At 41.0% G+C, this 19,705-nt stretch overlaps 5 protein-coding genes across 5 annotated transcripts; 1 reads left to right on the top strand and 4 right to left on the bottom strand.

Annotated features, from left to right (window-relative positions):
• Positions 1–2,472: 2,472 nt before the first annotated feature.
• LOC140762262 (protein CDI-like) lies at positions 2,473–3,657 on the bottom strand. Its single transcript, XM_073099959.1, has one exon. It carries the CDS (start codon positions 3,455–3,457, stop codon positions 2,645–2,647), a length of 813 nt encoding a protein of 270 aa, XP_072956060.1. The 5' UTR covers positions 3,458–3,657; the 3' UTR covers positions 2,473–2,644.
• Positions 3,658–6,158: 2,501 nt separating this feature from the next.
• Positions 6,159–7,664, top strand: LOC140763134 (salt tolerance receptor-like cytoplasmic kinase 1). Its single transcript, XM_073101196.1, has one exon. It carries the CDS (start codon positions 6,285–6,287, stop codon positions 7,284–7,286), a length of 1,002 nt encoding a protein of 333 aa, XP_072957297.1. The 5' UTR covers positions 6,159–6,284; the 3' UTR covers positions 7,287–7,664.
• A 1,425-nt stretch (positions 7,665–9,089) lies between these two features.
• LOC140761864 (uncharacterized) lies at positions 9,090–10,666 on the bottom strand. The gene is made up of 2 exons (XM_073099369.1): positions 9,761–10,666; positions 9,090–9,681 (listed from the first exon to the last, which is right to left on the bottom strand). Exons 1-2 carry the CDS (start codon positions 10,520–10,522, stop codon positions 9,178–9,180), a joined length of 1,266 nt encoding a protein of 421 aa, XP_072955470.1. The 5' UTR covers positions 10,523–10,666; the 3' UTR covers positions 9,090–9,177.
• An 80-nt stretch (positions 10,667–10,746) lies between these two features.
• On the bottom strand, positions 10,747–14,027 carry LOC140761865 (monothiol glutaredoxin-S6). Its single transcript, XM_073099371.1, has 4 exons — positions 13,758–14,027; positions 12,060–12,133; positions 11,151–11,249; positions 10,747–11,048 (listed from the first exon to the last, which is right to left on the bottom strand). The coding sequence occupies exons 1-4, from the start codon at positions 13,952–13,954 to the stop codon at positions 10,990–10,992; spliced, it is 429 nt and encodes a 142-aa protein (XP_072955472.1). The 5' UTR covers positions 13,955–14,027; the 3' UTR covers positions 10,747–10,989.
• Positions 14,028–14,753: 726 nt separating this feature from the next.
• On the bottom strand, positions 14,754–17,492 carry LOC140763677 (COBRA-like protein 7). Its single transcript, XM_073101967.1, has 6 exons — positions 17,365–17,492; positions 17,192–17,268; positions 16,448–16,898; positions 16,131–16,287; positions 15,757–16,034; positions 14,754–15,124 (listed from the first exon to the last, which is right to left on the bottom strand). Exons 1-6 carry the CDS (start codon positions 17,435–17,437, stop codon positions 14,832–14,834), a joined length of 1,329 nt encoding a protein of 442 aa, XP_072958068.1. The 5' UTR covers positions 17,438–17,492; the 3' UTR covers positions 14,754–14,831.
• Positions 17,493–19,705: the final 2,213 nt, after the last annotated feature.

The following is a 19,705-nucleotide window of genomic DNA, read 5'->3' as shown; positions in this document are numbered from 1 at the left end:
TTTCATTAAAAGGGACAAAGAAATAATTACAATAAGATTATATAAACCATTACTCAACTCCGCATGCATCCTCTTTTTTCTAATAAATATATTGACTCTCTACACTAGAGAAGACCTCTCACTTCTAACAGTGTTGCAAAAAACATCAAATAACTATTTTTATTATAAAGATAAAATGATTCATGGAGGACATAATATTGATCACTGGAAATTACATGTCGCGTTTTTAATAAAAAAATCTAACATAAAGGATATTTTGAAGATGTTACATAGCTAAAGAGGTGTGATGGAGAACGAAAAGATAGGGAGTCTCAACGTGGAAAATGAGCAACAATCACGAGCCTACATGTAGTTATCTCTGTAATAAATTGATATAATTAATATTTTACCCCTATAATAAATTGGTAAAATATATCAATAAAAAGGATGGAAAAGAAAGAGCTGTCGAATACATCAAAAAATCCCGATGACCCCAACTGTCTTTATATTGAGTTGTTAACAGATTTTGTCAACTCGATATTTATCGTTGTTTGATTCCGATAGGGGGTTTAATCATGGATAAACTCCCCCCCATCAGGAAACAAACAGATCTTATCTATGCCATGCTGCCACCTTCGGCCAGAATCCAAGCACCAACTACGTACTTGGCGATAATACAAGGACCACATAATGCAAAATACTTGCCTAAATCCAAGCACCAACTGCTGGAGTTCACATACCTTTTTATCTTTGAAGTGATCCACACAAACCAGTAAACCAGAAGGATCCATTTACGAGGACCGACTGATGTGGAATACACTAATAATGTTGCATAAATTTTGCCTCCTCGGATGGCACCATTGATAGGAGCATAATGCATGATGTAGTACAAACCGTGTTTGTTTTCTAGTTGCAAGCTGCTAAATATCACCAGACTCCTTGGCAACTTCAATGCTGTTGGTTCAGGAACAAAGACGACAAGTTGTCAGTAGGAAATGTGCCAATTTAGATGCAAAGCATGTGAAGCAGATTGACAAATAATACAAAATAAATCAGTACAAAGGTAGGACTGAAAGATCTCTAGTGATATGGGATCCCATGCTGATATCGTCTTCAGTGTGCATACTGTGTTTCCTATATTTTACTACAGGTGGTCATTAATTCAAAGCATTTGTATAAGGAAAAGGGGACGTCACTAAACTCTAAAGATTAGCATCAACGTATTGCCACCAGCTTTCCTCATTTATTTAAAATTGCATGGGATCCCAATATTTAAGTGGCTGATGCTTGGGGTGGTAGTGGTTTTCAATTGAGTTATAGAAGGGGTTTGTCTAAAGATCTATTGACTATAAGCAAACAACTATTTTAATTGTTTTATGTTTCTGGTTAGTTATATAGCGAGAAGAGAGATAAGTTTAACTGGATGTTTAATTCTGTTAGTATCTTTACTGTTAAATCTATCTCTCTACTGCTTCCTTAATCATCAAGGTAGAATTATCAGGATAATTTTGAGAATGTGGAAGTTACAAATACATACAAAGGTAAATGCATTTTTATGGTTGGCTTGCAATAATAGAATATTAATTAAAGATAATTTGGTTAAGATATGGATCACAGAATTGTGTTTTTAGCGATGATAATAGTGTTACTCACTTGGTATTGAAGTGCTATAATGTGAGAATATTTTGATTTGGGCCAGAGGTAAGTCTCAAAACCTTAAGAAAAATTTGGACTTCTCGTCGATGTAGGAAGTTGGATAATAAGGAGAGTGGCGATGGATGGGAAGTCGACATGAAGTGCCTGGAGTCAACAAATAGAGAAGCCATGGCACCAAATGCCGACAAGGAGTTTGCAGCATAGGGTTTTGCGCTTGGAGAGGGACACAGCGAATGGAGAGAGATAAGAGGCGGTGGCAAAGCGAAGAGAGATATCGGTGGTCGTTTCTAACATTTGGATAGGATGATAACAAGAGGAAAGAATAGGGTTTCGCAAAGAAGAGATAGAGAAATGAGTTGTGGGTTGGAAGAAATGGAGATGATGAGCAATGAAGGAATTTTTTTTATAAAAAAAAAAAAAGCTAAGCCACTTAACTATCCCGCCGTTAAAAGTTAAAAGGGCAATTTGGTTAATTTACTAATTTTATCAACGTCGTTTTTAATAGTTCAAGAGGTTAATATGTACCAAAAAAATTTAAAAAATTACTGTGAAAATATGTGATAGTTCAAAGAGGTAAAAAATAATTTATTAAAAACACATAGATGTTTACACAAATGCAACATATTTCTTAAAAGATAACATCCATCTAGAGATGATCATTGGCCGCGTTAAATCGAGTTTGGGCCAGGCTTTCGGGTCAACCCGCTTAAATATTTGTTTGATGTCGGACTTACCAATTACTTGGGTCGGATCGGGCTAAGAATATTCTAGCCCGCTGGGTATAATGGATCTAGCAACACAAGAAAGAAAAAGGAAATGGAAGAAGAGACAGCGAAGAAGAATAGCAAGCAGAGAAATTTACTCAGAATTATATAGAGAAACAAATCCATAGCTATAATGCGATGAAATTAGAATGAATTAAACTCATCTAAGGCTAATTGCCAAGCATATGAAATCTCCTACTACAGAGACAATATAAAGTTGTAAACTACTACATGGATTACCCAAATCAAACAGCTACTGCAGCCGCATCCTCTGCGATCTCCTTCTTCCCCTTCTTATCCTTCTCCTTCTCCTTCTCGTACTCCTCCAACTCCTCCAACCACAACTCCGCGAACTCGCAATCCTTGTACGCCTCGAACCACGGGCCCCCGGAAGTGTAGTGTAGCGCCTTCGGCACCGTCGTAGGATCCTCCGGAACAATCTTGTTATGCCCGACCAGGAAGTTCCATACGTACGGCACCTCCCCGATCTCGGCGTCGTCCAACCACATGAATCTGTGCAGGAACGCCCCTGTCTGGGTGCTGACCGTCTCCGGCGTCAGCACCTTGTTCTTGGGATGGCCGCAGTTGTAGAGCACCATGGACGACCAGTTCTTGCGCGGGTACACGGTCTGGACGGCGCCGTCCATTTTGGTGGTCTCCTTGGGCGCGTACTCGTGCTTGACGCACATGACGGCGTAGGACGGGTCGATCAGAGAGACGAGGTCGCTGATGTCGGCGCGGTAGAGGAAATCGCAGTCGACGAAGAGGGCCCAGCCGTGGAAATCAGCGAGGAAGGGGGTGAGGAAGCGGGTGAAGGAGAACTCAGTGCTCTCGGTGGGGTTGCGATCCCGCCAGTAGTGGCCAGCGGAGCGGAGCTCGGGTTGGCGGATCGGGGAGATGGAGAGGGGGATGGAGGAGTGCTTGAGGAGGGAGCGGCGGCAGAGCTCGTAGGGGAGGTCCTCCCGCGGGTCGTACCCGATAAAGATCCGAAATGGGAGGAGGGAGGAGACGCCATTGGAGGAGGCGCCGTTGGGGAGAGGGGAGGAAGACATGGTCATGGTGGATACTTCTGGATCTCGGAGACGAGGAAGGTGACGATGGATCTGGGAGAGCGAGTGGATTTGGGGCCCCTTAAAATGGGAACGAAGAAAGAGAATCCTTTTGCAGATAGAACCCTACCCTTAAGTAAAATTATAACTCTACTTCTGCACTTTTCACTAACCAATAGGAAAAAGTGAAAAAGGCGAGGTCGAAACCATAAAATTAACGGGGACGGAAGGATCGACCGATCGATCGATCGGCGCCCACGTTTTGCTCGACGCTCGTTTTCAATGGATGAAGAGGCGACGAAACTACCACCCATCGTTTTGGGGGGGGGGGGGGGGAGGAGATTGAGATTCTAAACTTGTCGGTGGCTACTTACGGTGGGAATTAACAGAGTACAGCCTGTGATTTGATACGTGTGAAGGGGAATACTATTTAAATAACATTCTATTTTTATCTCAATCTCTTATATAAATTATATATATCTAATATAGGAAATAGACAAAGAACGCTTTGAGTTGGGCTGGCCTTCAAAGTTGGGCTTTCGATCAATTATATTGGCCAGGGCTGGCTGGATTATCTTCATTGAGGAGTGTAAAAGACTTCTTCTAAGCCTAATCTCATATTGGGCCGAATTAATGAATCAATTTAAAGTGGCTCACATAGCCCATGCTGGAGTAATACCTACAAAACCTGGACACACACACGAGGCGTACCGTTGTTGGGATTGTTGAGGCTCTTCGATCTCCTCTCGTGTAAAAAATAGGGTTCTTTCTTTCCACGTGTAACCCTCGATAATAATTTATTTATGCGTACATCCTTCTAACGTTAATATGCATGGTGTAAACGAGCCTCGGCTTAGTTCGATTTGGCTTGAAATTAATAAAACTTTGGCTCACTTAAATATCAAGTTAGCTCAATCCAAAACCAAATAACTCCAACATGTTAATCAACTAAAGCCATTCATTTTAAAGCATTTAGATAGAAGAATATCTATAAGAGTATATATTTATCATATCAATTATTCGATACCGAAATAATGAACTAAAGATTTAAGAATGAAACCAAGCAAGATAAACTTATATACTTATCTATGCTAAGCTCGAACAAACTGACACTAGCTCAAGCCCACAAGCTCAATGTTCAAACTCACTGTTAAAAGCCTTACTACTAATCCCTCAAAACACTTAATCTTTTAATTTTGCATATATACCTATAAAATTTAACCGAGAGTTAAATTTTAATATATTTAATAGTAAAACATTATATATACGTAACTCTATTTTCTTAGATATATTCGAAACTCCCCGGTGCCACGACCGAAGACTGAGAGACTAGTAAAGAAACCGAGTTGGGAGTTCTTGGTTCACAAGTTTTAATAGTTTACTCAGTCAATGTACTTGCAAGTACAAACCCATCTACATAAATCATAAACTAAGATACCAAAAGTAACAAAGATATGGTCCACCTAAGTTACACCCACTGATCCACAGACACAATTTGTCACCATTTCTTAATAAATTTCCATCTTGTTTGTTAGTTTAGGCACAAATCATCCAATATTTTTTCCACCCCCTCTCTGCTCAATAGAACATCCCAGAAAATTAATAGTTTCTTTAGATTCACGCAGCTGCTTGTCCCTAAATTTGTTCTCCTGGCAGCTTGCGAGTAGCTTCCGGTGCTCAGTTTTCTTTATGACACCAACCAAATTATGTTAGCCAAACGACAGGATCGTTAGATAATTTGGGAATAATAGGACAGGCACACGGATTGGGAATACTTATCCTCTTTGTTTCATGTTTGGATATATACATTTTTTAAAATACAACTTGTTTCGATTTGATTGTCATTCACATCTTATTATATAAAATTATTTTATTTGATTTATATTTTGCTTAGGATAATCCTATCAACTTTATAGTATATTTTAAAATAAGTGGTAATTTATTTATCTTCTTCAAACGTAATATTGTATCAAATAATAAAATGATAGATTGTCTCCGAATAAATTTGCCTATACTGTTATCCAAAATGCTTAGCACCTGCTCAAACGAAGGAACCTTCTTGGTTCGTTCTTATTATTATTTGATTGATATGATTGTGTTAGTGAATTAGGCAGCATTGAATCCAGTCAAACCGATTTAAATAAAGGGAGATGAAATGGGCCATTGATAGGATCGGAAGAAATCTTTAATTTTGTTTGAGATAGTCCAAAGTTTCAATTCAATATATGTTAGGGTGTCACCTTCTTCTACACCCCAACAATTAAAACGGACCCATGACTTCGATTTAATTTCTAGGGCTAAGTATATATGATTAAAGAGTTTGGAAGGGAACAGACAAACTATCCAAAATTCCAAATCTTATCGGCTTCGTACTCCAAACTGCCAATTATATGCATTTGGCACTTTCTACGGCCAATCTTAAGGAGGAGGAGGTAAAAAAGAACCTAATATTAATCATATATATTGACATCGTACATTTTGCATTCAATTATTTTTACCTAATGTTACTAAGAACATTTATATCAAAACGATTAATAGTTCAAGAGCCCACGTGTGATTATTTAAAAAAATTAAAATGAAAGTTACCTCATATTAATACCTCTTCAATTATCCTCGTCAGATTAGTTGCCCCACAGCTTATTCCCCGTTTTATTAGTAGATTAAGTTGCTGGGCCTATATAAATACCAAAGTACACTTCTTTCCTCCACTATCTTCTTCTCACTTTCCTCCCTCTCTCTCTCTCTCTCTCTCTCTCCTTATTAGTAGATACTCGGCTCTAGACTCTCCACATAGATATCTTCTTCTCACTTTCCTCTCACTAGTCACTACCTTGAGATGGTCCGCAAGTACAGCTTCTTCTGCTGCTACGGCGGCGGACCCAACTGCCGAGTGACCGACGAGCCCAATTATGAGCCCAAATGGGGTCCAATCCGCCAATTCACATGGTCCGAGATCGAATCCATGACCTCCTCCTTCACCTCCTCGGTCATCGGCGAGGGTGGCTTCAGCACCGTCTTCCTTGCCCTCCTCCCCTCCTCCTGCTCACTCGCCGCCGTCAAGCTCCACCGCCGCAGCGACCGCCTCCGCTGCCTCTTCCTCCAAGAGCTCGCCGTACTCCGCCGCATCAGCCACCCCCACATCGTCTCACTCCTCGGCTTCTCCGACGACGACGACGACAGCGCCGCTCCAGCGGCCGTGTTCTCCCTCGCCCCGAACGGCACCCTCCACGACCACCTCCACGCCACCTCCGGAGCTCCATTAACGTGGCCGCGAAGGGCCGCGATCGCGTTCCAGATCGCGAAGGCCCTAGAGTACCTCCACGACGGCTGCGACCCCCAAATCATCCACGGTGACATCAAACCGTCCAACGTCCTCCTGGACGCTAATCTCGATGCCAAGCTCTGCGACTTCGGGTCCGCGGTGTCGGCCTTCGAGTCGATGGTGAGGCCCGGCCCGGCCCGGCAGATGACCGGCTCGCCGGGCTACGTCGACCCGTACTACCTCAAGACCGGGCTGGTCACCAAGAAGAGCGACGTGTACGGCTTCGGCGTGCTGGTCCTGGAGCTGATCACGGGCGTCGAAGCGGTTCGCTTGGACAAGGGGAGGATTTTGACGGCCGTGATGCGCCGAGAGGTGGGGGATCTGGTGGACCCCAGACTGGGCACGGAGTACGACGTGGCGGAAGCAGAGGCGGCGGCGGAGGTGGCGGCGATGTGCGTGGGGAGCAACCCGAGCTTGAGGCCGTCCATGGCGGAGGTGGTGAGGGTTTTCGGGGAGCACGCCGAGAGGTCGATCTCGGCCGTTGATTCGAGATCCAGCGGCCAGCTGGATCTGTAAATAGCGCTCCTCTGTTTGAAATTAATGGTAGAATTAAAGCACCGCTAGATAACTTTGTATTTATTGGTACGAATAATTTCCCTCCGCTGCTCCCGATGTTAGCTGTCCACGTGGCAGGGACAAAATCTTAAATCAGAGTCGAGATCGCTTGGTTTATTGCGTAAAATTTTGTAGGGGTGGAAATGCAAAATACCCCCAATGAGCTTATGATTAGGAGTAATTGAGATGTACGCGTTTGATTCGGGAGTGATTGGCTGTGGGACTACCGAATGGATTGATGGGTATAGCAATTCAGATGGGTAGCGATAGTTGCAGCTGGTGACATGTCAACCACTTCGAATTAGTAACGAAAGAGCGATCACTTCACGTACGTATATAAAGATAATTGGGAATTTAAGTGAATAGAAATCTATCTCATTTTGAAGCCTTTCATTTATGATCAGTAGACTAAGACAGTTCACCAGACGGGTGGAATCTAGAATCGTATAAAAATAACATAGTTCGAATGTGCCATAACTACTTCCATTTTATCTCAATGGTTTATTTGATCTTTATCTTGTATCGTAATACTACTAGCTTATTAAATGCAAAGTCTTCCACTCATTTCCTTATAAATGTATACGATGCCATCCCTAGCATCCACAATACTAATCAAACGCATATAGTATCGATCCTCGGGAGTTCAAAATTTTGGCGCCTTTTAAGAGACGTAGTCCCGAGAACGTGGCAGTTGCATGGCAGATGCAGGCGTACACGTGCTGACTTCTGCTCCACTGAGCTTTTAATCTATGATACAAAACAGTAGTTGAAAAGAGTAGCAGATCAAAGGAGTACTAGTCGTGCAAATTAAACGAAGACTAGTAGTATCAAATTCAAATCCATTGCATCTCGCTACTACTCGATGGAGAACTTTTATACGAGTCATGGACGCCACATGGGCTAGCGAGGTGTGATCGATCACTTGCAGCTCAAAAGGTTGGTAGATGAAGAGGAGAACTTTACAGTGTGTCAAAGCAACAACTGATCGATATCTATCTGTGTCCCTCTCCAGGAGCCAGGCTTTGAGCAAAATTCCACCACATGCATTACTACTTTGTTTACAAGAAAAGCTAGGATCGCCTTTGCTTTATCCTCTGCCAACTTTGTATTCTAATGGAGGAAAGACACTGTAGATACCAACTTTGTTTTCAAATTAATTATATATAGGGGCACCAGTACTTAACTATACTACTCGATTCGATACGTATCTGAAGATATTATGACACCATGTTGTCCATGTATCATTGATCTCACTCAGCTGGTGGACAATACGGTGGCTTGGCTTTTCAGCAACAGTCAAACTGTGTTGAATGCTCTTAATGATAGCGATGATAATGTTGTTTGGACTATTCTCAATTTTCAATTGCTAATTATGAATAATAGATGGATATCATTTTACGAGTACGTGTAACAACACATATCTCGGCGCCTCATTAACTGACTCATTATTCCGTCTCAAATGAGAGGGAATAACTTGCACGGTGCGTTACATTTACACCTCCCATATCCTGATAAAATCTACCTCACGGAGTGGGCTTTGCTTGAAAATAATCCACATTTTACTCTTTAGGAAGAATAAGTAAAAGTTAATTAATTAATCCGGATAACTGTTACAATGCGTGGACTCCATGGAGCACTATCCGAGTACGAGTCGTAACATCCCATGGCCATGAGAAATATTGGTGTCAATGGGCTTGGTGAATGGCATCTTAAGCCTGGTTAAAATGTTACCGTAGCTAATTCAAGTCCCATTTGGCTTTCACATTCCCATTTAACATATGATTTTTAATTAAATAGAATCGACTTCTTAACCACTCCTATTTAAGAAGCAATTCTATATCCTCAACCCTAATCATTGATGTATGACTGGATTAAACAGCCGACACGTGTCTGCCGACTTCTGCCCTCCCTTGCAAAAGAAGAACACTTGAGGGCACCGACTCAGGCAATTATCCGCCAAACTAACCGCCGCACTTCCCTCCTTAACCCATCCCATCGGGCTCGGGATGGGCCCAAGCAAATAATTCCCCTCCAACATCAACCTCGCGAACCCGACCCGCTCCCCTAAACCCGCAACCCGAACAGCGTACTGAAACGGTATCAACCCGGTGAACCGGTTCTCCTCCAGGTTCACCGCCGCTAGCCTCGGCATCACCCCAATGAACCAAGGCAGTAACCCGCCCAGCCGGTTATGGCCCATGTCCAACGATATAACCCGGCTCCCTGTTGCTACCTCAACCGGTTCCTCCAGTGACTCGAAGCGGTTCCAGGCCAGGCTCACCTGCTCCAGTGACGGGTGCAAGAATACTGTGGCGGGTACAGTGCCCGATAGCTCATTATGAGAAATATCCATCACCTACAGAGAGGATAAAATTATAAGGAGTAATTCTATAAATTTACAAATCTAAAGAATAGATTGAGCAGAATCTCCTCGCCTGGAGAAAGGGTAGGTCGGCCACCGATTCAGCTGGTAGCGGTCCGTACAGGCGGTTGCTTCGGAGCGAAATCTGTACCAGAGAAACCGGCAGGTGTCCCCCCTTTGGAAAGGTTCCCGAGAGTGCGTTATCGCTTGCATCAAACAGGAGTAGGCCCGAGATCTGGCGTAGATCGGGGATTCCACCGGTGAGATTATTGGATTGGATCTCGAGGCGTTTGAGAGAAGGAAGCGAGGCGATCTCGTGGGGCATTTGGCCGGAGAGGAGGTTGTTATCGAGGATGAGCTCTTCTAAAGAAGAGGAGGAGAAGAGGGAAGGAGGAATGGAGCCGGAGAGGGAGTTGCGCGAGAGGACGAGGCGGCGGAGGAGAGGGGGGAGAGGGCAGGAGGGGATCGAGCCGGAGATCAGGTTTCCGGCGAGGTCGGCAGAGGAGAGGAAGGGGAGGGAGGAGAAGAGGGAGGACGGGAGGGTTCCGGAGTAGGCTGCGGAGTCGAGGGAAAGGGCGGTGACGCGAAGGAGAGAGGAGGCTAGGTCGAGGTAATCGCACCGAAAGCCGCAGGTGAAGGTGGAGGTGAAGGCGGAGTCGCACGGGTCGTAGGCGAAGTCCCACGTGCTAAGGCACGAGCCTGGGAGTATGGAGTTGGGGTTGATGGAGTTCTTCAGTGATTTCAGAGCTTCTATATCTCCAGGAAAGGTCTTGGAAGTTACTTGGAATACTACTAATGTCTGGAGAAGTATTAGAGAGATAAGAGAGGAAGCCATGGAGAGTGAGCTTAGTGGAGACTGGGAAGTCACTTCACTCACTCACTTTTCTTTTCATTTTGAATTAGGTCTCTGTCTGAGATAATTTTTTTAAGGAAAGTCGCACCAAGAAAGTGGACCCACTTTAACATTTCGTCTCGTAGCCTCTTGGTCTTTTCCTGGATACGGGTTGTCAGATTTAGGCATCTGCTCCATTTCGATGACCGCCGAAGAAAAAGATAACATTTGTTTCAAACGAGGCTATAGAATATGAACTAGATTGATACAATTGCTACAGCAGCAAATGTAACAGTTCAACTCCAAAACACAGTCTATTTGATGGTCAATAATCCCACACATAACTGGAAAGCAAAGTGCATTCCAAACATCCAAATTTTAGTACCGAAACTAACAATCTAACATAAACTTCGAGGTGGTTGTCACCTTCGACCTCTGTCATTGCGTCCAGCTTCTCGGAGATGCAGCTGTCATCTACTTTTACCAAGCAGCTTGTGGAGCTGGCCATTTTCCAGTGCAACCATTGTATCTGAATGGTTTGAAGATAAACAGTATTAAGATTATGCCCAAGAATAGGAGGGTGCGAACTTCATAGACAACCAGTGAAAATTTGAAAGTATTGAACACAAACCATCTGAGCCGCCAATGTGCTTCCCGTTGATAAAAACTTGCGGTACAGTGTATCGGCCAACTAAGTCTAGAAGAACACTTTGAATCTCTCTGCCATCATCTGCATTATACATGATAACAAGATAGCACTGTGAAGATTACTACTCTTCTGCAATAATTTTACAAAACATAGTTAAGAAAGTTGACTGGAGTGGAGAATTCAGCATCATATGACAACCAAAAAGAAAGAAATACGAGTTCCATTCTCAGATCTGTGATTTCTTAATAATTTGACAAAGTAAAATAAAGACATTCTAGGATTTTCACAGGGTATGGCCCAAATTCAAAACAAGGATAGAAGAATATCTGCCGCCCAAGTCCATTTTACAGTAGAGTAGCTTGTCTAGTATGTAATGTAAGTAATCCAAAATCACTTGCTCCTATGGTTGTTATTCGCATGGAAATAATGTCAGCGGAAAAATACATGCTCTCAGAATTCTCATATATAGAATGAAGAGACATCCAACTTTTCAAGATGATATGCTATTGCTAAACACTAATCCTTTGATCCTCAAGTATAGCTCTAGAAGAATAAATAAATTCAACTGTAAGCCAGATTCTCAAGTTGTTTCAGTGACTCTGAGGAAGGAACTGAGTAGGCTTTATGCTCTATGTACATATTTATGCACTTGTATACATATAACTATACCTGGATATATCTCTTTGTATATCATCTCTTTTCAAGGCACAAAAAACAACTTTTAGTAGAAATGATGAATTTGATAAAGATCAAAGATGAATGGAACATCAGTCATTATATGGAGAATTGCCTAACAGAAACTAGTCCTTAAAATCTTGCTGATTTTCCAAACATTAACCAGCTTCAAACTCGCACATACTACAGAAAGAAAAGAAGATACAAATCCATTACCTCTAAGATCAAGTTCCACTACATATGGCTTCTCACTTAGTTGATCAAACACACGTTTAGCACGCATTGAGTACCTGTAAGAGAAATCCAATGTTAGAGCATCCACAACCTAATGTTTCTTAAACTATGTTAAGCGCAGAACATCGCCACAAAAGCAACAAGAACCATTACAGGGATAACTCCATCATGTGTACTCCAGTTGACAGTCAGGTGAGCATTAAATTGATAAGAACTACTGAATTGAAAATTTTCCCATTTTTTATTTTCTGATACTATCATGAGATGGAAACAGGGTATGCTTGATTTTAGTTCTTAAGCAGCTCAGCATCATTCACCCGTATATGAAAAATGAGACCACATCTAAGCTGTGAGGATACATGTCAACCACATAATGGCCCTATAAATGCATTCTGCAAAAGATCTCACTGTTGCATTTCGATAGATCCGATCGTCCAATCTATCACCTGGTCTGAGAATAGTGATATTCTGATGCTGCACACATACTAGCAAGAAAAATCAAGAATACTTTGCAATTTAGATTAATAGCTTGAACCTGTGTCTGAAGACTGAACGAGAACTTCTTCATAATAATCTCTTAATAAATTCTCATATCTTATCTGTGGACGCATAGCATCTCCAACCTCAATTTTCCGGTGCTTTATTTTCGTCAAGACAGGCATCCTTGTTAGCATTGCCAGAATGCCCAAAACTATTCACTCCGTACATCTAAACTTAGCAGAGAGCAACTTAATTATGTTACATTGGAAATAGTTTCACTATTCCTGAGGGGAAAGAAAATCCTGACCAATTCCGCAGCCATACTAAATTTTGGAACTCAATGTAAAAGGAAGCTTGCTAAATCTTAAAATCTTGTCACCCATAGCCTCAAGTTGTAGCCATTGGGCAGATGGAGTCAAGCAGTTAAAATGAAGCAAGATTTTTGTAACGTGCGTACTTTTGCAAATCCATGAAGGTTAAGTTTAAGTTCTATCACGCAAGACATGAAAACATAAGAGCTGGATGATTTTTGTAATGTAAAAGGATACAGTTGCCGTAGGAGAAATCTGGAAATCTGTCCAAGTTGGTACATCTATGCCAAAGGAATCGACGCAGCTTAACAAAATTATTTTCTCCTACAAACCTAGTTAGCAAATACGAATGCTTCTACGATGCAAATAGCATTAATAAAAAAATATAGAAAGGCAATAACAGCAAAACATACACCTTATAATCATCAAATAACTCAGGAATGAGACTACCATGAAAAGAGACTTGGCAATGTGTTAAACGGTAACTTCTGATGTAGGGCTTGGCTCTTTCTTAGATAGTTTCATATTCTGCTATCAAAAATTCAGAAGAATACAAGATAAAGCAACTCAATTTGACTTTGCGAGATCTTTATTCTTGATGTGAAGGTAATGATATGCCTATGCATTCAGAAATTCCTTTTCCAGGGAACAGATTATTGTCCTCTTCACTAAAATTCTGTCGACTAATAACAGTACAACAATTTAAGATGCATTAATTTATGTCGGAAAAAAGCAACAGCTAATTCTATAGATTGATTTAGACTTCACAATTACTGTACTACGCAATAATATTTGCCGCCAACAATTGAAACCAAAAAGATAAAAACAAATCCAATGAAATCAAAATCCAAGAAAGGAACTCAAGGAACACATAGAGAAAGAACATTACGGGCAGTAGGTTTTGGAGAAGATGGCGATCCGATTGGAGTAGACGACGTTCTGAACGAAAGCGGAGGCGGAGTTGACCCCGAGGGCGGGATACGGCCCGCATCCGAGAAGCAGAAGGACGACGAACGCTACGGCGGCGATTTGACGCCGAGGAGGACGGCTCGGCGAGGAGAGGGCTTCCGTTGCGCCGCGCGCCATCGCTGTCTTTTACCCACCACGGCCACGGGGGACTTGGGCTACTGGGGTTCGATCGTTTGATGGTTCGGGTTAGTTGTCCTCGAGATTAGGATGCTGCTGTGATTCGTCTGTGGAATATCTTAACACCCTTCTGGTGGGAAAAGTGGGCCCCGTGGGCCATGGGCTCCAGTCTGGCAACCCTACAAAATTCCACGGGAGAAATTGCTCACCATGTGGTGTATAGTTTGGCTAAATTTCAACTTTTAATTAAAGCATTTAAGTTTCACAATCTTAATTAAAATATAATATTTTATTTATTTTTTATATATTGATAAATTTATAAGAAGCCGAATTTAAAGATTTTTATTAAATAAAACAAAATTTTAGGGAATTTAATAAGCTTTCTGAGACATCTGAAATGATACCAAATTTTAAATTTATAATTTTATCTCTAATAAAAATTTGTAAATTTAACATTAACTATCGTCAAATATATTGAGGAAAAAAGAAACTGTTGAGTGTTAAAGTTTAAAATACACGAGAGTTTATGCAATTGAGTAAAATATAATTAGACCCAATCTCAAACCCTCTAAAGATAAGGTGTTTCTAATAAATTTTCTTATAGTTTATTATTATTTTCCATACATTTCAATTCACGCCCTCCATATTGCTCTTAGTATTATGGACACCCCAATACCCCATCCATCCGACTGTTCAAGGTATATACAAAGTGCAATTGTATATATGAGATATGTGAAACTTTATTCAATTGTTTATGCATCTAAGCATGGAACAGAGAAGGTTATTTTCCCCCAAGCTGCTCTGTTTCTGTATAAATTAAAGCATCCCAAGCTATAGGAACTATTATTTTAATCAACTCTACAACTCTGAAATCTATCTAAAAGTAAAGAAACACAGCAAACAACAACAATGGAATCAGACCCAGGTGCAGGTGAACTAAAGCAGGCATAGTTGTGCTTCCATTGGGCAGAGAAGGGTAATTGTCCGGCGACGGCATGACGCAGTCGTGCCCATTGAAAGATATCCTCCTCGGGAATGCCCAGCCTCCTTTGAACGTAAATTCTCCTGTGTCCTTCTTGAGTAGCATCTCGGTCTGTACATTCCCACTGTTCCCGGATTGCAATAGCATATCATTGTAGGATTGTATCCCCCAAAACATGCCTGTGTCATCTGAAAATAGAATATAAAATTATGTTCTAGTCGAAACTATATACAGCTCTGTATTACTGCATGGTAGTGGAAATATTACAATTTAAAATTTTCTTGTTCTAAGGTTGTCTCTGTTCTTCTCACAGTGAGTAAATCCTAAGGAGTCTGCAGTACTTAACAAGGAGAGTCCGATCCCTGGATCATCTCTCGTGGAATTTGAAGATGAACAGTGATATTTAGCAAGAAAAAAACTCAAGAATTTATTATGTTAATTTTGCTAAACCAATATTATCTGTTACACACTGTTTCAAGCTTTTGTACCATCTAGTTTCTACACAAGGTCATTTATTCCAGGGATTAAAACTTCAGGTTGTATATGACTCATGCCTGTGATTTGTCCTAACTCATAACTAAATACTTCAATGAATTACCATCGGGATCCTATGCGTCGACAATTTTTGAATTCAGGAATGGAGGGGGAGAGAGAGAGACGAAAAAAGAAACGACATAGGAATTAGCATACAGAACTTTCTCCGAGGTGTCAAGCTTCAGATGCACAGATATAGTTAGCAAGAACATAGTAGCGTGTAAAAATGGCAAGGACAAAAGAATTATTCCTGCTCCTGTTAAAAATTCCAGAGAAGAATACTCACTGGAATCACCATATTGAATAAGAGGTTGGTAGTTGAAGCTGAAGACTCGAGTCAAGCTTCGCAGGTTTGGATGCTGTATCACCAAGTTCCAATCACTATAGTTCCTATCGACATTAAAGTTGGTAATTGTCACCTTAACCCTCCAGTATTCCCTGTAATTCACTTTCAAGTGCCAGTGCACTCGAATCGGACACATATGTTGTGTGCACATCACAACTGGAGGTGTTGATCCCTCATCACCATTTGGAAGCTGCAAGAAATTAGGTTGCTCACCCTCCCTACAATAAGATTGTCAAAAAAATGAAGCCCAGATAAACTAGGGAGTTGATACAAGATTCATTAGGAAGAGAAAATAGAGTCTCTTAGGAGCTTACCTAATGCATTTTGGCGACGTCGGAGATGTTTGGCAGCCACAGCTACAACGAGGACATGAAACAATGGTATCATTGTAGAAGGTAGACAAAGAAACACAGCAACTGGGCTGATCTGATTCCCTGAACTGGGAGTAGGAACAAGTAACTTCCCATGTCACTGCAAAAGAATTCATCCAAAAAGCCTAAGTAACAATGCTGTAGTGGTAAAATTCATTTCTTGTTAGCAAAAGAACCAAAAATAGCCTCCTTTACTGAATCGCATAAGCATCTTCATAAAGTACAGAAGCAAACATATCTGCAAGTCCTACATCGCTTACTTAGAGCTTGCGTGGTTCGGTGCTTGTCGAATTGGAATTTGCTCGGTGCAACATCGATAGGATCACTGCAGGTATATCCTGGAATACCAATACTAAAATTTGACGGCTTATCGGTCTTAATAATGTTACCATTCAGATTCCCCACAGACATTTGGAAAGAGGTCATGTATCTAGTTGGGTTTTGAACAGTAGAAGACAGTACTCCTCCTCTGCAGCAATTTGCTACTTGCTTATTGTAAGGAGCCCCAAGAGGCAAATCCACAATGACTGGACTCTTTTCGCAGCAGTGCGGTATAGTTTCTCCTCTGAATCTAGAACAATTTCCTTGCTCAGTGGCTTCTCCACCCTGCATGTTCCAAATGAATTCGTCCCCTGCCCAGGTCCAACTCAGCTTCCAACCAGGAAGCTCAATGTGCCGATAAAGCTGGTAATTGTATATGCGTACCATGACCTATAACTTTAAGAAAGAAAAGGTGAGCCTTGCACAAATGGAGCACTATCTTGTCGTCTCGAATATACATCAAATAGTTACGAGGAACACTCTCTTAAGATGGCACTAAGTTGGTACATTTGATGGAATTTTCCACGAGGCCAAAACCTGATGGTATTAAGAACTACTACTGGATGATTTAATTCAATAAAAGTATAGTTATTTTATTTCCCAAACTTGTCATTTTGCAGAGGGGTGAATCTTTACTGGTAGCGAAAGGACAACATAAATTCGTTGATCACATCATACAATACCGTGTAAACATTGTCTATAGTCTGGAAATCCCACTTGATCGTGATGTTCCCATTTGGATCCATCGGATCGTACCCATCTTCAGACCAACATGAACACACACACAGAAAAAAGAAACCGTATGAATATGCATCAATCCAAACTAAGGGAAATGGAGGGGAAGAAAGGAAAATACCTGACAATCGGAAGAATAGTAAGATTAGGAAGCACCAGAAGAGGCAATGGAGGTGATGAGCTCTGGGAATCATGGCGATGGTGCACCGATAAACTATATCCCAACCAATATATGGTGTTTGTGTGTGTCTTGGGAGTAACACACACACACGCACAGAGAGAGAGAGAGAGAGAGAGAGAGAGAGAGAGAGAGAGAGAGAGAGAGATTAGAGGAGATGGAGGTAGAGAGGAAGGTGGAGGGTGGTGATAAGAGATTGCCATAGATAGCATTCCATGCATTGAAATTGCATTAACGCCCGATAAGGAATTAAGTTCTTTTTTTTCCTCTCTCTTCCTCGAAATAGAATTAGCTTCTTTGGAAAGCCAACCAGGTTTCAGTTCTTCTTCTGCCATCGCCTCTCTCTCTCTCTCTCTCTCTCTCTCTCTCTCTCTCTCTCTCTCTCTCTCTCTCTTCTTGATATGTAGTGTGCTCAAAACTTTGTTCATCTCTGCCAGAAAAATTTGTTCACAGTGACGGGCGGTTTTAAAGTTTGGAGGGCATGCAAAAGGTGGTACAGATAGGGACGTTCTTAAAATGGGAAGTATCACTGCAGAAACCAAGGAGTCGTTTGTTCTTTATTTTATTTTTTTAAATGCAATTATATATATTTATATATATATACATATGTATAATATAATATATAAATTAGTTTCCAAGTGCTTAGTTTGGCTTATACGTCAAATTGGCATCAATTTTAATTAAGTAAATGTCAACATATTTCTGAAATAAAATGTTCCTAGATGTTTTAAAAGATATGCATGCAAATATCAAATTTCGAAATTTGTAAACATAAATTAGAGATTCGAGAAGGATATACATGCAAAACCGTTGTTAAATAATAAATTAACTCAGTCTTCCATCCTATCTTAATGCTTTGGGGTAGCCCATCTTGGCTTGCAGGAATTGTACATATGGAAACTACGTTGTTTTGGGCTTCCACACATTTAAAGAGGTAGATTAAATTGAGGATGGGTTCATTTGCAGGCTGATCTATGTTGGCCATCCAAGTATCTAAATTGTCACAGTCGAAAGAGACAACATAAAAAATATATAAATTTGAATGGACACAATCAAAATGACCAAATGCGTGCCATTAATGCTTTTCAATTAAGTTTATTAGAATATCAATAGGCTTGTCTTCCTCTCTAGCCTAAGACGGAGAAAGCTAACTTATTTTGTGAATAGCATAGCAGGTGAGGTGAGACTGTTCTATAGGCTGAAAAATAGCTTGTCTAGGCGGTCACAAAGGAAAGTTCAAGATAGCAATAGCCATTGGCACATGAATGATTTAGAAAATGAAAAATAAAACTTAGTTTGACGGTGTAAGTAAAGTCTAGATATCACAACTTACCTAATGATTAGATGGCGCGAAAATATTTTGGGCAATCGGTTGAAGGTAGGAAGGAACCAGAAGATATGCGAGTCAAATGGTCGTCTCCTTCCAACGACTACCTCAAAATTTTATTTTGGCACTTCCTATGATGATCCGATCGACGGGATAGTGGGATTGGTATCATTGCTGGAGATTATAAAGCAAATATATTCTTTATCTTGAATGATGGATTCATTTGCTGCCTGATCTATATAGGTCATCAGAGTCAAAAGAGACAATATAAATAAATATATATATGTATATATGTATGTATGTATGTATATATTCGAATGGACATAATTAAAATCACCAAATACGTGCCATTAATACTTTCAATTAAGTTTATTAGAATATCAATAGGCTTGCCCTTCTCTCTAGCCTAAGATGGCGAAAGCTAACTTATTTTGTAGGTAGCATAATAGGCGAGGTGAGGCTATTCCATGGTCTAAAAAATAACTCCTCTATCTAGGCGGTCACAAAGGTAAGTTTAAGACAGCAATAACCATTCTTATATAGCTGATTTGAAAAGCACTAAACAAAATATGTTTTGAGAGTCTTAAGCAAAGCCCAGATATCACAACATGCTTAATGATTTAGATGGCGCAAGAATATTATGGGCAGCCGGTTGAAGACAGAAAGGAATCAGAAGGCCTGTGAGTCAAACGCCAGTCTCTTCCCAGTAACTACCTCAAAATCAATTTTGACGAACTCCTACGATCTAATCGAAGAGACAGCGAGATTGGTATCACCGCTAGAGACCACAAAGCAAATATGCTCCAGATTATTACAATCAGCAGTCCACCTTGAACAATCTGCAACATCATCTACTACTGCTCCTTGCTCAAACCTTCTTTTCTCTCGTGTACTTTTTGTCATTTCTTTTCGGAGTGCAATAGGGCCGCCTGTGGGGGGAGGTGGTCAAGTCCACGG

Source organism: Typha angustifolia, chromosome 7 (assembly GCF_048772165.1).
Source record: "Typha angustifolia cultivar Huaian chromosome 7, ASM4877216v1, whole genome shotgun sequence".
Classification (NCBI taxonomy): Eukaryota; Viridiplantae; Streptophyta; class Magnoliopsida; order Poales; family Typhaceae; genus Typha; species Typha angustifolia.
Note: the sequence above shows the minus strand (reverse complement) of the source record. Positions and strands in the feature narration are given on the sequence as shown.